Here is a 16,636-nt window from a genome sequence, read left to right as displayed (position 1 = left end):
CATGATCAGTGCTGTAATATCCTATTTTTAAGTCACCTGAAATGCAAGGGATACAAAACCTAAAAGATTCAAAAAAATCACTTACAATGTTAGAGTAATTGCATTACTAATCGATCTTCTGTTAGTAATGGAAATTCAAAGACTGTGCCTGTATTTCTTTTATAATTTCATTTGAATTATTTTCGAGGATAGACGGGGTAATGGGTTTGCATGGCCAGGTTTTGGTAGTAGGGGGCTACAGGGGAATTTCCCACAGCAAATTTCCCCATTTGCTGTGGGAAATTGCCAGAGGCTTCCTCCACGTCCCATGGAGTCAATTCCAGCTGGCTTCAGGAACTATGCTGGCCAGGGCTGAGCCCATCAGAAATGGTGGCAGCACCTCTCTTACCTGGTAAGAGAAAGAAGAAAAAAAGTTATTGTGCAAATGTGATTGTGCTCGGAGAAGAGTCAGAATATGTGAGAGCAACACCTCTGCAGACACCAAGGTCAGTGAAGACAGAGGGGGATGAGGTGCTCCAGCCTGACTGGAGATTCCCCTGCAGCCAGCCCGTGGAGGCACACAGGGATGCAGAGATTCCCCTGCAGCCCGTGGAGGCACACAGGGATGCAGAGATCCCCCTGCAGCCCATGGAGGCACACAGGGATGCAGAGATTCGCCTGCAGCCCGTGGAGGCACACAGGGATGCAGAGATTCGCCTGCAGCCCGTGGAGGCACACAGGGATGCAGAGATTCCCCTGCAGCCCGTGGAGGCACACAGGGATGCAGAGATTCCCCTGCAGCCCATGGAGGCACACAGGGATGCAGAGATTCCCCTGCAGCCCGTGGAGGCACACAGGGATACAAAGATTCCCCTGGAGACTGTGGAGGCACACAGGGATGCAGAGATCCACCTGCAGTCCGTGGAGGAGCCCCCGCCGGAGCAGGTGGATGCCTGAGGGAAGGCTGTGACCAGAGCTAGGAAAAAGAAGGCCGGGTCCCGTTACCGGCGTCAGCGGTGTCTCGGGAGAGGGCCCGGGAGCCGCCGTGGCCCCGCAGCTGTAGATGCCGGCGGGACGGCCCCGGAGCGCGGCCGAGCCCTCACGGCCCCGCCGGGCAGGCCGGAAGTGACGTGCGACCCGCGGCGGGCGGCGCCGGGCGCTGGGCTCGGGCCCGGCCCCGCCGCTTCCCGGGGCCGTCGGCCGGGCCCGTCCCGCGGCCTCCGCGCTGCGCCGGGGCCCGGCTGCCCTGGGCGGCCGCGGGCAGAGCCCGTCCGGGCTGGTGCAGCCCGCACAGCGTCCCCGAGCGGAGAAAACGGGTCCGTCTCCCCAGAGGCAGAACCCGCTTCTCTTGTTTGCTACCCGACACCTGTTGCTCCGCAAATACCCTCACTCCCTTCTAAATGCTCTTCTCATTTGATCCCCATTAATCTCATTCCGTAGCCTCTTCCCCCTCTTAAGCCAGCCTACACGCTGTTGGAGCATCTGTCCAACTGGACGCTTCCTATTTAAGATAAAAGTGCTGTTAAGTTGTGAATATCAGTGGTTAGATCCTCACGGGAGAGCGTCTGATGAGAGTTCATGCACTCAGGTAAGCGAGGTCAGGAAACATTGTCCCCACACGATGACATGGCTCAGACAATGCTGCACATCACGGGCACCCATGCAATATCTCCCACTACACACCCACCGTCCTGAACTTCTCACCTCTGCTTACAGACTGGGGCACAGAGAGGTAGATGGAGTTTAGATGGATTTTTAAAGCTGTATAAGAATAAGAAGAAAATGTGGAAGAAATTCTTCTTCCTTCAGAACCTAGTGGTTTAGATTCTGAAGGAAGAAGAAGAAAAAAATCTGGGCAGTTAATGGCTGCAGGCTGGAGGAGGGTGGTACGGACAAGAGTATAAGCCATTATGAATGGCCAGTTTTCTTTCTTTGCAATAAATGAACCTAGACTTCAAAATTCTAGTTTTTGTGTAGTTAGGAGACAATAGTATGATGGCCCAGAGCTAGGCATAATTTTCTCATAGCTCTCCCTTGATAGAAGTCAGTCAGAAAGTATGGACAACTGAAAAAAAAGATAAAGGTATTAATGTGAGTTTGAGAGCTAGTGCTCTTTGACCTCAATAGCTATTAGCATCTGCATTAAAAATTCCTTAAACTTTTTTGAACTCAGATTATACCTAGAGAGATGTCAAATATTTAATTTCAAATATCAACATAGCACAACTCTATAAATATAGAAGAAAATAATTACTTATAGATACTGTAAGGAGTTTTAAACAGGATGATTTCTTCTAATGGAGTTGAATTTTGCTAGTTCAATAACTGTTCAATGTGACACATAATCTTTATGGCTCATAACTCACCATGATTAGATGAATAAAAACCATTTCAAGTTCTGTGAGTCCACAGAAGTGCTAGGGAATCATATGCCTTTAAGAAAAAAATGTGCCTTTATTTTCAAGAATGAAAATAATTTAAGTAATTGTACCTTTTCTGCAAGCTCTGGGCATTACCTCATTTCAAGTACAGAAGATGGAAAGTGATACAAACTGCCAACATACAATTAAATGCTAGATTTTTTTCACTTCTAGCTCAAGTTGAAAAAGGGATAAACAAGTGATCTCTATTCTAATAGTAAAAAAGAGAAATTTAAGAAGTTACATATAGTGCAAGAGATAAATCATGAGTACATTGACAGATGTTACTTAAATGGATATAAAAGGGAGATTGCATCATTAAATCAGACATGCTGAGTAATGGTTTAAATTGATACTTGTAATTCTTCTCAGAGGTTTTCTTTGGTAGAAAAATAAAGGTAATTGAGTGAATGGCAGAATTTATTACTTGGCTTCAAAAGACCATTTGTAAAGCCTGTCTTTTAGGTCACATATCAACACTAATAATATAGGGAAGAGTGCAGTTTGGTTTGGGAAAAAAATCTAATTAGCCATTTGAAACATTGCAAATGTACTGGGGAAAAACTGCCAAAGATTACATCAAAGTTTTTATGACATATAGGAATCAGATGACAGATTAGGCAAACTTATTTATTTATCCCATATATTGCTTTGATACATATGAAAGGAGCAAGTTTTATCCATTAGAAGTTCTGATCAGAAGATTCACATGTATTTATGAACTGAAAAACTCAACACTTTGTTTATGATATATTATGACTAACACTGTTAGTTCTTTTCTTGTTTTTGATTACTGTTGATCTAACTATTCTAACTAATGTTTTTATGTTAAGTAACTCAATGCTGCACACCCTAATTACCTACTGCACTCATAATAATCTTGTTTATTTAGAAACGTCTTTGCTCTCGAGCCTGGGCAAGGACAGCTATTGATTCTCTTAGATAATAATCAAAAGCTGTTTGTTTATAATCTTCATTCTCCAAATTCCCTGAAATGAATTTTATGATAATTTTAACCCAGTTAGAAGCTGTTGAAAATGGATTTGGAATGGTGCTGATGCCAAATCTAAAAGAATAGTATTTATAGCCTTATCAAATACTGCTTTTAACCTTGCAAAGTGACTTTACTTTCAGTCTTTGAAAATGAGATCCTACTTGCCTCTGGTTTGTGTCCCATCTCTCCAGAAGTGTAAGTGTTTCACTGGCTGGGGATTCTGCTTTCTGTGCAGGGAACACTGTGGCACCACAAAAAACCCAGCAAAAAAAAGCAAACCAGGAAACAGACATAATAGAACAAAGAAATGGAATAAGACTTGATTGCACATTAAGATCAAAGTCTTTACCAAGCTATAGTCCTCTGTTATAATTAAACTAGAATGGTCCTCACATTGATAGGCCACCCTGGTTTCACCATGCTGCTGCAAGTGTTTTGTTACCAGCGTCCTTTCATAAAACTATTTGCAGTTATGTCATATCTGAAAGCCGAGGCTGTGAGTCAGGACTAAATTTCTCCCTTGCCAGTTCGTATCCATTTCTTTTTGGCCAACATTACCTTTAACCAAGGGAGCTCTCCTTGCTCCCTAGTATTTAATCTGTGATGTATTTTTAGGGGTCCCTTCTCAACCTTAGGTAATGCAACCTGTTAGGTAATGCAAGCCAAGAGCAGTTGTCTCCTCTTGTTAGACAAACACTGGTGCCCTGATCATTCTAATTCCCCCTTGCTCTCCTTGCAGTCAACATCCTTAAGCAACAATGAACAGAAATGTCTACAGTATTCCAGATAAAGTTTCACAAGTCCTTTCTTAAAGAAATATTTATTTTGTATATGTACTCACTTGCTGTGTTCTAGGATCCTATTTTTCCTTTTGAAAGTTACATCACATCAGAAAATACAGTGATTCTGCCTCTGTATAGCATTTGTGGGTCTTCTGGCCTGCTGGTTTCCCACAGCTGAGATTATGCTAATAATGGAAATACTGACCTGCCACCAGGTGGATGCCCTTTCATTTTGCACTGTTGAATTTCAGATAGTCACATAAGCAATTCTGTCTCTAGTCTTCAGATGTTTCCCATATGACATTTTAAAAATCTTCTTTAAATGCTGCTCAGCTCTCAGGCTTTAAGTCATTAGCACAGCTAGTGCTGGTGTAATTACTGAAAATATTAAAGTCAGTCTCAAGATGGATCTTTGAAGTACTCCACTAGCAAGTTTATTTCAGTGTAACATTAAAATCATTTTTAGTTGTCTCTCTCCATCATCATCTTTTGTTTCTTGTTTTAATCCCTGTCTTAATTGGATTGGTTATGACTCATACCATGCAGTATCAGAAACTTTTATTTAGATACTGCAAGATTAGATATACTAAATTTCTTATAGTGACTTTATATCAAATTCAGATAGACATGCACAAAACCCTCTATGTCCAGGTCTGATATAGTAAGCTGACTGTATTTGGGATTCTAAATCTGAATTACTAATTGATTAATGCTTAATATTCATAAAATTGTGCTTACCTATAAATCATAACTTGAAGAATGTTTATTTTCATGTATGGATAATGTCACTTTAATAACTATTTCTTCTTTGCAACAGTGTTAATCCTTCCATTACACTAGAATAAATACTGAAACTCTTAAATTGCTAAAGTCTTATTTTAAAATTTCTGTAGCTATTCACTGGAAGCCTCAGGAACACTAATTTATATTTCAGGCTAGATAAACATTCCATTCTGATTTGAGTTACCAGTATAAACCTACAAGCTGGAGAGTATCTGTCCCTGATTTCTTCAAGTGAAAAATATTTCAGATTCAGGCTCATTGTTATAAATACTTTTTTAAAATTATCTCTTGTTATATTAGAACTTTTAAAATTCAGATCAGAAAAAAAAAAATCCATATTGTACACTTAGATATGGTAAACTATGTTAAGGAAAGTTTTGGTTATTTACTCAGACTATGACATCAGTCAGGATGAATTGATGTCATCCCTCCTCTCTAATGGCTCTACCTGTGTTATTTTTTCATGTTAAGACAGTGGAGTTAAATAGCTGTGATCCAACCTTGCCATAACAGTTAGCTCTGTGCTACATAAATGGAAACAGAGCAGGTTTTTAATTGTGATGAGGTAAGCTCTCTCCCTGCATTTCATCAGGGATTTGACATGAGTTGCTGAGCTGGTTCTGTAGCATATAACCACAGCCCTTTCCCACAGGAAGGACTTGGCAGGGGAACAACAAAGCTGGTAAATGTAATTACCTGCTCTTCTGTGACTCTCAAAGCATGAATGATGAAATGTTTTCTGTGACACTCGCTTCTAGCTGCAAAATGATGATTCCTCCTTTTGCTGTTTATTGATGGCAGAAAGGCAGGGAAAGGTGTGCACTGCAAGGTTGTGGAGGATAGAGGGGATGACACTTCCCATGGAATCAGTCTGTTTCCAAACAGTGAGGCCACACATGGTAGTGCTGGCTGCTTGCTACCTCACAGGAGCATTTTTTCACTTCAAGAGCAGGCAGTATTGCACCTTCTTTTTTACCACAGTTATTTTATGCTTCCAGTTTTTATCAAGATTAAGCTATTAATAATATTTCCTGTAATTGTGAGTGGTGATTTCCTGCTTCTGGTATTTCTGTATTGCCCATTTCCCCTACCTCCTTCACAGTCCTGGTCAGAACTGTGTTCTGCTCTTAGTCTTAGCCAAAGTATCTACTTTCCTTGACCCCAAATTGCCATTAAACAACATGAAAGGGATAGAAGGTGACTGATTTCCTGTAACTGACAAAAAGTAGACATTGTGAACACTTATATATCTCGTCAGGTTTATAAAAATAGAGAAGATATCCTTTCTAAACATCATACACATTATAAAGTTTGTGTATGTAACATTATTACCACGTTAACATTTCTTTTTCAGAGGAAACAGCATTGTTGATTCCCACCCCCCCTTTTTTTTCCTGGTATCACCTTAAGGCCCTCTGCACGATGATCACTGCAACTGCCATCTACACTTCTGAGCAGAAATGTGAGGCTTGATCTGCGTCATCACTCACATTTAGAGACTCACTTATCAACTGGGATACAAGCTGAGCCCTTGAGACATGAGCAAATGTCTATATTTATCACCAACAGCCCTTTTTCCACAAACTCCTGCCACATGATGTCATAGCACTGGTTGCATCTCTAATGCCTAGTGCACCCCTACTGTGAATAAAATTTTAATATATGCAGAAGCTGAGCAACCAATTGTGAGGCAAAGCTCTCTAAGACATAACCCCTGTTTGATGCAACATTTTCACACCTCAGTGGAAGTGTGGATACAGTTTTCCTCCTTTTTATGGTAGCATTTAGGGTGAAATACACTAGGTACTTTAGTTATTACTAACACTTAGGCATCACAAAGCAGGTGGTATCAGGAGTAAAAAAAAGACACTGGGAACAGGAAAGGGCAGAATTTGTTCTTTTGGCAGTTCTGTTGCCCTGTGACTGCTTTATAGAGTTACTGACCATACCCCAAATAAGTTACCTGGTAATTTTATGAAAGAAATTATTGATTTGATATGATATAATAGATATGATAATCTGCAGGCAACAGAGGATGAAATTGATGTTTTGTCAGTATGTTCCTTCTAGTTGAAATGTATATGCATTTCTTCCCTGTATTAGAAAGTTTCTTGATATATTTTTCTCTTTTCTAATAATTTACAAATTTTTTCCTTGGTATACCACTTCAGATGGTATACCACTTCAACATTTCATCTTCCAGTTACATACAAAAAGTTATTAATTTATTAAATACTCAGTCAGAAATATCTTTATCTGAAGGGCTGCTATGTCAGCACAAACAAAAACAAAGTGAAAACAAAACAAAAAAGAAGCAATGGAAATGCTTGTTCAGTGTAATTCACGACATCATTTTAGCCAGCTTCTTTCTTCACTAGCAAATGTTCCTGGTGATGTAATTAATTTGTTTCTCTTATGTCAATCATGTATCTACTACACATTAAAGTTAAAATTAGTTCTACTCTCATGCATTTCATTTTACGTCAGTGAATACCACTGTTGTTCCACAGCTGTTTTTGTGATTGTGGTTTGCCTTCTAAACAATTTAAAGTATTCCTGGAATGTGCAGGGTAACCAGTGATAACAGTAATGTCAAGAGAAACTTTAACCACGGGAGATGTTTATGCTTTATAACTGCAGAGCTTGTTTTGAGATCTATTCTGTAAGAGCAAAGGACTGGACATTACCCTGAAATGAGTGAATCAAAAGCTCAGGAATATTACTCTGGGGAAAACAGTGAAGGGCATACCCATAGTGTGCTCTTCTCACTTTCCAAACACCCTTAGTGCTTGTGAGGCCACGACCTGTAGGCAAAAGTGGACAGAAGTTGGAAATACAGGAGTATTCTGGAAGTAATCAATACGTGGGTTGTGTTTTAGCTGGGTCATAATAAAGCAAAATTTAGATTTTCCTTGGAATTTACAGCAGTTCTATATGTAGCTGAAAGAAACGTTAAAGACCTATATTCTGGTAGTAAAAGGCACTAAAGGCAGCAGAACCATGTGCCCCTGGCTTTTATAGAGACTATTGCATTAAAGGCATTCAAATAGTTCTTTGAAATTTCTGTTTCACCAGAACTGTACTCATAGCACTTGATCATTCCAGGTCCTGCACCTGGTGGTGGTGGTGGATGTCCCTCCATGGAAGTGTTCAAGGCCAGGTTGGATGGAGTTTTGAACAACCTGGTCTAGCAGAAGGTGAACAGGAGTTAGATGATCTGTGAGATTCCTTCCAATCCAGGCCAATCTATGATTACTCCCTGGTGTAGACCATGGTTTAGGATGTTATTGTTAAAACCTGTCAGATATCTAAGAAAATGACCTTTAGGAAGTGCTGATTCCTGGTAACTCCTAGTTTGAGAGTTGAAGGCTAACCATGAGATGCTTGTGTGGCAGAGGCTCCATGGGATTTTTGTCATTGGTCATCCAGAGACTGGATTCCCCTCAGGCCAAGTACGTGTGACTAACTCTGGCTGCTCAGTTATGAAAAATGTTGGTTACATTACACTGACAGTACTTAATAACAACACAGGTAAAACACACCAAGGTGAGCTTCTCTTTCCATTTACTTCACACAGGACATAATAAAGATATCAAAAGTAGTATACTATTAACATCAAGGCAGTGGTTACAATGTTTGTTTTGTCTCTCAGTTTCCTAGCAACAGATCTTGATTGTATTTTAATGTTATTAGTAAGCTTATTATGTGCATTTTAACTGAACATTTAGGAAAGACATTGTATGTCATAGAATGGCCTGGATTGGAAGGAATCTCACAGATCATCTAACTCCTGTTCACCTTCTGCTAGACCAGGTTGTTCAAAACTCCATCCAACCTGGCCTTGAACACTTCCATGGAGGGACATCCACCACCAGGTGCAGGACCTGGAATGATCAAGTGCTATGAGTACAGTTCTGGTGAAACAGAAATTTCAAAGAACTATTTGAATGCCTTTAATGCAATAGTCTCTATAAAAGCCAGGGGCACATGGTTCTGCTGCCTTTAGTGCCTTTTACTACCAGAATATAGGTCTTTAACGTTTCTTTCAGCTACATATAGAACTGCTGTAAATTCCAAGGAAAATCTAAATTTTGCTTTATTATGACCCAGCTAAAACACAACCCACGTATTGATTACTTCCAGAATACTCCTGTATTTCCAACTTCTGTCCACTTTTGCCTACAGGTCGTGGCCTCACAAGCACTAAGGGTGTTTGGAAAGTGAGAAGAGCACACTATATGAGCAAAAAGTGCAAAACAGAACAATCTATCTGCTACCATTATAAAAACCTGCTAGCATAGTTAGCATGTATTTCAGGATATTCCTTGGATTTCTGTTCAGATAAACAAGTTTTCTTATCCAGAATATGTTGCATTAGAGCATCAGAATACTAGTACAGAGGTAATTTGGGCATACAAAAATCTGTTTCTCTCCTCAAATGAAGCACCACAAACTTCAAGTCATACCTCATTATAACGAACAATCAGAATTAAACAGCTGCCCATCCATTAATGTACCACTGTTCCAAATAACCTATGGTTTTGGAGAAGCAGAACAGTCCTTAGTAGGAGTTTCTATAATATCCTAGAAGAAAGAAATTTGCAGTACTGAGCATTCAAAATGCAGCACTTGCTCCTGCCAGAAGTGCTCTTATTCTGCAGCATCCATTTACTATTCTCTAAGAGAAAGAGCTGCCTCTCCCTCCCCTCTCTCTGTTACCAGACTATTGAAGACTTTAAAGCACCATCCTGTACTCGGCTCTGACATTTACTAGCAGACAGAGCATTCACTAAACCGAACTACAGATAGCTTTTCTGGAAAAAACCAAAACAAAAGTAGCAAAAGCATTAAGTGATGAACATTAAGTAATACACATTATACATCTTTATAAATGACCAAACACACAATGAAGAACAACTGGCATATTTTAAACCCACTAGGAAGTAGTTTTACATTAATTCTCCTATGAGTATATATATAAACATATACATGTTAACTTAGAAATAGACATTGTCAAGTTTTGACTTAGAAAAAAAACTAGACGGGAATCTTTCCTTTGCTCCAAGCCTCCATTTCAAGGAGGAAAGATTTCAATTTACTGCTATTTGGTCAATATATATTCCTGTCTAAGTAATGATTAGTCCAGAAATAAAGACTTACTGACTGGGCTCACAAACTATATTTAAAACAAAGTTCTGAACATTCTGAAATACAAGAGTCACTCTGTAATTTCAGAACAGTTGTAATATCTTATCCCACTCAAACAGGCTGCCAGAAATGCTCCTGGATAAGGCCCATCACCATTTGTTCTAAAGATATCAAATTTTTGGCTGGCTCTGTCAGGTAACTGAGGACATTGGGACTTTGATTCATATCTCATATACTTCTTACATTTCAGTTTCGAAGGCAAAAATTTTGGATATGTATTTAGTCTGTAAATTTTCATTAAAAGGTTCCCAATATTGCATGCAATAAACTGCTGTGTTTTATCTAGAATAAAAAAGATGTATGTGAAATCTTTTCCTGTAAATATCCACTGTACTTTGTATGAAGTGGTTGAGCATTTTTTCCCCAACATGCAATTTAGCTGAGTGAGTCATAATATGTTTTCCATGTAAAGAGAATGAAATTCCATATTGTGTTACTGGTAACCCTGGAAATAACTGCAGAGAGGGAAGATAGGAAGTATATCCCTAAACATTGATACAAAATACAGCCAAGACTCCAAAGAGAATTATTTTGGACATTGCAGTATATTGCAACTGATCCTCTTACTCTGTCTTTTTAAATAATGTAAATAGAATGAGGAAAAGAAACTTTTCAGAATATCCAAATAAAGGGTTTTCTGTTTGTTTGTTTTTAGAGTTCTACAATCTGCTTGGACTACTACAACTTTCCTGAAGATACTTGAGGCTGTGGGATAGAATCCAGAACTGTTTTTAAGTATCACTCTGAACTTCCATATGTCAATATATTTCCCCCCATTTTTTTAGCAATGACTGTGTTAGCATTTGATCATAGTACAAACTGGTGTTTCTGGGTCAGCGTGCCTGACAGAACACAATCAAAACGGAGAGTGTACAGATCTTATCATCGTCCCTGGACAAAGGCTTTATGACTTTATTTATACTGCAGCTAAGGCTAGAAGACATGGCTTAATTTTAAAGTGCTACCGGCATTAATAAATCAATTATCAATGATCTTGATGAGACCCTTATTTCACTCGTGTGTCTCCTCTTAATATTTGCTGGTTTCTATCTCACACCTGTGTATGCATGCACTGCATGTCCCAGAGTGGGACTGCAGGTGGACAAACAACAGCTCGCGCGTGGGGCTGTCCAAACCCGAGTGGATATAAAGAATACTATCGGAGCCGAGCTGCAGATTAGCGACCGTGACACCGAGCGCACGCAGGCCGGGGCAGGGGCGGCGCTCGCTGACGTCCCGGGCAGCCCCGCCCCCTCCCGCGCTCCCGCAGCTTCCAGAAGGGCCGGAGCCCGCGGGGGGGCCGGGCCGGTGGCGCAGTCGGAATTGCTGCGGCCGCAGGGCCCGGCCGGGGCGGGGCGGGCGGTGATGCCCTTGTTTATTTTTACCCGGGCGGTTCATCCTCCTCGGCAGCCCCAGCGCGGCCCCCGCTGCCGCTCCCCGCCCCAGCTCCGACGGCGGCGCCGCCTATAAAGCGCCGCCCGCGGGGAGCCGAGGATGCAGCTCTACAGCTCCGTGATCACCCACTACCCGGCGGCCGCCACCGCAGCAGCCGCCGCGGCTTCGCCGAGCTCCGCCGCCGTCTTCAAGGTCTCCTTGTCGCCGGGACCCTCCGCCGCGGAGGCACCGAGCGCCGCCGACGCCGCGGGCCCGAACGCGGCCGCCGAGAGCTCCGGCAAGGACAGCTTCGTTCCCGCGGGGGGTAGCAGCAGCGCCGCCGCCATGCCCGCCTTCTCGTCCTGCCTGGAGGTGATGCCGAGCGGCCCCGCGGCGGGCCCGGCCGGGCGGCCGGCGGGCGGCCCGCAGTTCAGCTCCTGCGCGCAGGTCACCGTCAGCCGCCGGCGGCCGCTGGAGCGGATCGTGCCCATCCGCATCGTGCAGCGCGCCGATGCCGCCGGAGAGCTGGTGCCGGGCTCGCCGCGCAGCCGCGCCTGGCTGGAGGGCATCCTGGAGAGCGTGCGGCAGGCCGGGGGCGACGGCGAGGCCGCCGCCGAGGAGCCCAGCAACCGCAGCCTGCGGCTCAGCGAGCACTGCCAGGCGCTGCAGGCGGCGGCCGCCGGAGCCCAGCCCGGGCTGGTCCCCGGCTGCGGCCCCGCAGAGCGGAGCGGGGGGCCCGCGCAGCCCGGCGGCCCCGCGCACGGCGAGGAGGAGGAGGCGGCGGGGCCCGACGTGCGGCGGGGACCCGGCGGCAGAGCGGAGCGCAGCGAGAAGCTGGCGCTGTACCTGGCCGAGGTGGAGAAGCAGGACAAGTACCTGCGGCAGAAGGGCCGATTCCGCTTCCACATCATCCCCGACGGGAACTGCCTGTACCGCGCCGTCTGCAAGGCGGTGTACGGGGACCAGCGGCTGCACGGCGAGCTCCGCGAGCAGACCGTGCACTACATCGCCGACCACCTGGACCACTTCAACCCCATCATCGAGGGCGACGTGGGAGAGTTCCTCATCGGCGCCGCCCAGGACGGGGCCTGGGCCGGCTACCCGGAGCTGCTGGCCATGGGGCAGATGCTGAACGTGAACATCCACCTCACCACGGGCGGCCGGCCCGAGAGCCCCACCGTTTCCACTATGGTTCACTACCTGGGGCCCGAGGACCCGACACGGCCCAGTATCTGGCTGAGCTGGCTTAGCAATGGGCACTACGATGCTGTGCTGGACCGCGTGTGCCCCAACCCAGAGTACGAGGCGTGGTGCAGACAGACTCAGGTACAGCGCAGGCGGGATGAGGAGCTGGCCAAGTCCATGGCGGTGTCCTTGTCCAAGATGTACATAGAGCAGAATGCCTGCTCATGAGACCGCCCGGGCCGGGAGCTTTGCTGCAGGGACTGACAGAGAGGTGTGCTGGCTGTGATGGTGATGCCTTAATCCTTAATGAAGCAGCAGCACCCCAGATGGAGAAAGACTGTAGGTTGCGGGGGATAAATACAGACGTAGTTGTAATATTCTGTTGTAAAAACTTAGCCTCGGGTTCTTTGCAAGCAGATTTCTCTGTGTATGTTTGTGTCTCCCCTCCTTACTGTCTATTTTCTATAAGAATGTATTTTTTGCACACTATTTTTAAACTGTTACCTCCATCTTCTACATCTTACATTAGTATCTGGCTTTCAGCTGTACAGCCAAAAACGTTTGTAAACAGTTTTTGTAAATAAGGCTTATGATGTAACAGCTATTTTTTGCTGTGTTTTTTACCCATAAACCTTATATTTTTACCAAATGAAGTTGATGTCAAACTGACCCCCCTAGTTAATGAAAATATTGTGGGTATTTTCTTGCAAAATTAAAAATAATGGCTTTTGTAAAAGTGTGGCAAAGTGAGAACAGACTGCTTTTAGGAACAGTTGCTTTCTCTGCCTGGAGCACAGAACAGGTCCTTTGAGCCAGTTGGAATGCAGCTACACGTGAACAGAGCAGGGAGCAATTGACTCTTCTGTTTTTAATTACTGTTTTGAGTAAACTGGCCTCTTGTTGCCTGGTTGGCTCACTCTCTGCTCCATTTATATTATTTATCTATAATAACACACATTAACTTGCAATAGAATGTTGTGACTAGATAATAGTCTCCTGCTTTGGCAGTAATTGCCTTGGCTGCACCTCAGTGTTTGTGTTATTGTTTCTGGGGTTTTGGTGTCTTTAGTATAAGCCCTGCTTCTTTTTTGGCACTGATGTTTCACCAACAAGTCATTATCTGATCACAACATTTTATTCACGTGACTTTATTTTCTAATCAAGAAGTCGGGAATGGTATTCTATGTTATGGTTTAAAAGAAAAAAAATACTTAAATTGAGGTTTGTATGGTTTGCTGGGTCAAACATTTTAATGTCTCCAATCTGGATTCTGTCTCTTCTACTATCTGATTAACTTGTTAGATATATTTATTAAGTAATGCAGTTTGTACTTTTTTATTTTGTAATATATTGTGATTTTGGAATTTATACTGTATTTGTATAATAGGAATCTTCACAGCTAAAATGGAATGAATAAAGAATATAATTTTACCTGTGCTCTGTGCATTCCTGGTGTGGGGAAGAATTGTGGGTGGGTTCACAGGACCTTTTATTTAGCTTCTCTGCCTTAGTCTCTCCTATTAAGAGGTGGGAAGAAGGGGTATGGTACTTTATATATGTGAACCACTGATAATTCTGGTGTCTGTCAATATGTGAAAGAAAGAAATGCAAGCATTTTAAGACAATTGAATATCTGTAATTATTTTCTTACTGCAAGAGATCTTAGTAGATCTGTTTGCCCATGAGAAAGAATTTTCTCTAATAATGTGCCTTAGAAGAAGAGTTCTCAAGCACAGTTCATAAGCTGGTGACACCAGGGTTGGTGGTGAGCCAGCTCTTTGCTGGATTGTGCACACTTGGGCTTGGACATTGGTCTTTGGGAACCTCCATTCTGTAGTTAGACCCAAATTTGCTTGAGATTTGTCCTGTCAGTAGTGATGCCTTGGCACCCTCTTGTCACTCAAATAGAAGTAAAGTCATAGGAAGATGCAGCTTTCTACTCCCCTCGCAAGATGGAAATGCCTTGCAAGTTGTTAAAATGCGTTAACAAATCAGTCCCTGATCTCAAAATAGTAAAAGGCTTCATCCTTAAACAACAGAAGGGTTCTGGGGTAAAGTTACAATTAAAAAGTAACTGAAATGCATCAGCATTAGTTGACCACGTGTGATGATAAAGAGCTGCAGGATTGATGTATATGTTTTGTTACTAGTTTATGAGGTACAGAGTAGATTTAAATATTATGGTATTTTCAAAATATTGGTAAATACAATATTTTTCCTGTTCTCTTTACACCCACTTGTGCTTTTTCTTTAGGGTGCAAACAGTGGTGGAAAAACCCCAGTCTCTCTAGTCCACTACTGCTTAACCCATGAATCTTTGGAAAGCTGAGTTTTGAGGAGAGAGCACGGCAAAGATGCAGTCATGGATGTGTTCGTAAGGAGCAGAGGTAGTTTATGGGGAAAATGGCCACTTACATGACTCTAAAAGTGAAGGTATTAATACTGCATCACTAAATATCAGTGATGTGTTGACTGATTAATAACATTTTATCCAGGCTGCTTAGGTTTTGGGTTGGATGTGATTAATTCATTCAAAGTTGTGACTATCCCAAACTTAAAAAAATCCTAAATGCATTTATTTTAAGTCTTCTAAAATTGCAATTTTTGGCTGTATCATGAATTGTGATCACAAATTTTGTTTGTGTTTTGCAACACAAACCTTAGAAATGCTCAGTAAGCTAAGCATTAAAGGATTGGTACAGCATAGTGTTCACTCTGTGTGATAAAAATGATACTAAAATATCACAAATAAACAAAGCAGTGTTAAAAACCAACCATGCAGGACCATGGGATAGGTTCCCACAGGGTTCCTCAGCAATTAATCTACTGCATGAGTCACAGGGGCATGCAGAGAACTTTAAGGAATTTGAAAAAAACTAGGTTACTTGTTGAACTAGTTTGCAGAGACATGGAGGGTGTATTGATGAAGCGTGTAACAAGGCACTTGTTTTTGCAGCTTGAATTACGTACTCTTTCTAAAAGGAAATTACAAAAATGGCATTTCAGATGTCTTGGACATGTGGAAAGTGGTGTTTTTTTTAATAGCTGTAGTGTTTAAAGTTCAGCTGAGACACTAGGTTCACCAAGCTAGTGGTGACTTGTTTGAACAGTAGAGGCAGTTTTGTGGACAAATTTTATGGAAGCAGTGATCCTAATGTGGACAGAGCTTTACAAAACTGCTTGTAACACTATTCTTGCCCCCAGCAAAAGCAGAGGTAGATGCAAGTTTTTATTTACTGTCCTCTGTTCAACAATTCCAGCAACAAGGGAAGGACAGACATTGTCCTGGATCATAATTTCAGTGCCCAATTATTTTAACCTTGGCTAATCACTTACATAACCCAACTAATCCTTAGACCTGTCTGGGGACTTTTGTCAACAGACTTTTTATTATTGACAATAAGTCAGAAAAAGCTTGATTTTCGACATGGCACTTGTATGGTTCTATAAATCAGTAGAAAATGCTTTAATTCTAAACTAAGCTAATGTGCACTTCAGTTGGTGGGAGCATAAGCTTTGTGGTGCCATCTTTGCTTGAATTTTATAGCACAGCTGTGAATTAGTTGACATGTTGGATGCTGCATTTCAGGAGTTCCTTAGGTTGCCAAGACCATGACATTCTGTCACTAAATGTGCAAGGGATATGTTAAAATTGACATGTGTGTTGAACAGACTTTGTTACATGAAGCAAAATTTGCAAGAACTGAATTGGTTTGCAATGAGGGAATCCCAAAATAAGGGTGATGGGCAGGTAGGAAAGGTAAGATTTATGTAAGCATCACTGTTTTCCATTTCAGCCAAGGGCTTTCTCTTCAGAAAGTTAAGTGGATGACACTTTGTGCTTAGTAACTTTCTTAGGGCACATAGAAGTTGTCTAATGCCAGCTACTGTGGTTTATCTGTCCTGTTGTA

The 16,636-nt window shown here is 42.5% G+C and overlaps 1 protein-coding gene and 2 long non-coding RNA genes across 3 annotated transcripts; 2 read left to right on the top strand and 1 right to left on the bottom strand.

Annotated features, from left to right (window-relative positions):
* Nucleotides 1-153: 153 nt before the first annotated feature.
* On the bottom strand, nt 154-1,085 carry LOC132339475 (uncharacterized). The gene is made up of 2 exons (XR_009489654.1): nt 985-1,085; nt 154-388 (listed from the first exon to the last, which is right to left on the bottom strand). It is a non-coding gene; the product is annotated as an uncharacterized LOC132339475 (long non-coding RNA).
* A 118-nt stretch (nt 1,086-1,203) lies between these two features.
* Nucleotides 1,204-11,158, top strand: LOC132325032 (uncharacterized). Its single transcript, XR_009485819.1, has 2 exons — nt 1,204-1,567; nt 10,822-11,158. It is a non-coding gene; the product is annotated as an uncharacterized LOC132325032 (long non-coding RNA).
* Nucleotides 11,159-11,523: 365 nt separating this feature from the next.
* OTUD1 (OTU deubiquitinase 1) lies at nt 11,524-14,156 on the top strand. Its single transcript, XM_059841817.1, has one exon. It carries the CDS (start codon nt 11,661-11,663, stop codon nt 12,951-12,953), a length of 1,293 nt encoding a protein of 430 aa, XP_059697800.1. The 5' UTR covers nt 11,524-11,660; the 3' UTR covers nt 12,954-14,156.
* Nucleotides 14,157-16,636: the final 2,480 nt, after the last annotated feature.

This window comes from Haemorhous mexicanus, chromosome 1 (assembly GCF_027477595.1).
Source record: "Haemorhous mexicanus isolate bHaeMex1 chromosome 1, bHaeMex1.pri, whole genome shotgun sequence".
NCBI classification, from domain to species: domain Eukaryota; kingdom Metazoa; phylum Chordata; class Aves; order Passeriformes; family Fringillidae; genus Haemorhous; species Haemorhous mexicanus.
Note: the sequence above shows the minus strand (reverse complement) of the source record. Positions and strands in the feature narration are given on the sequence as shown.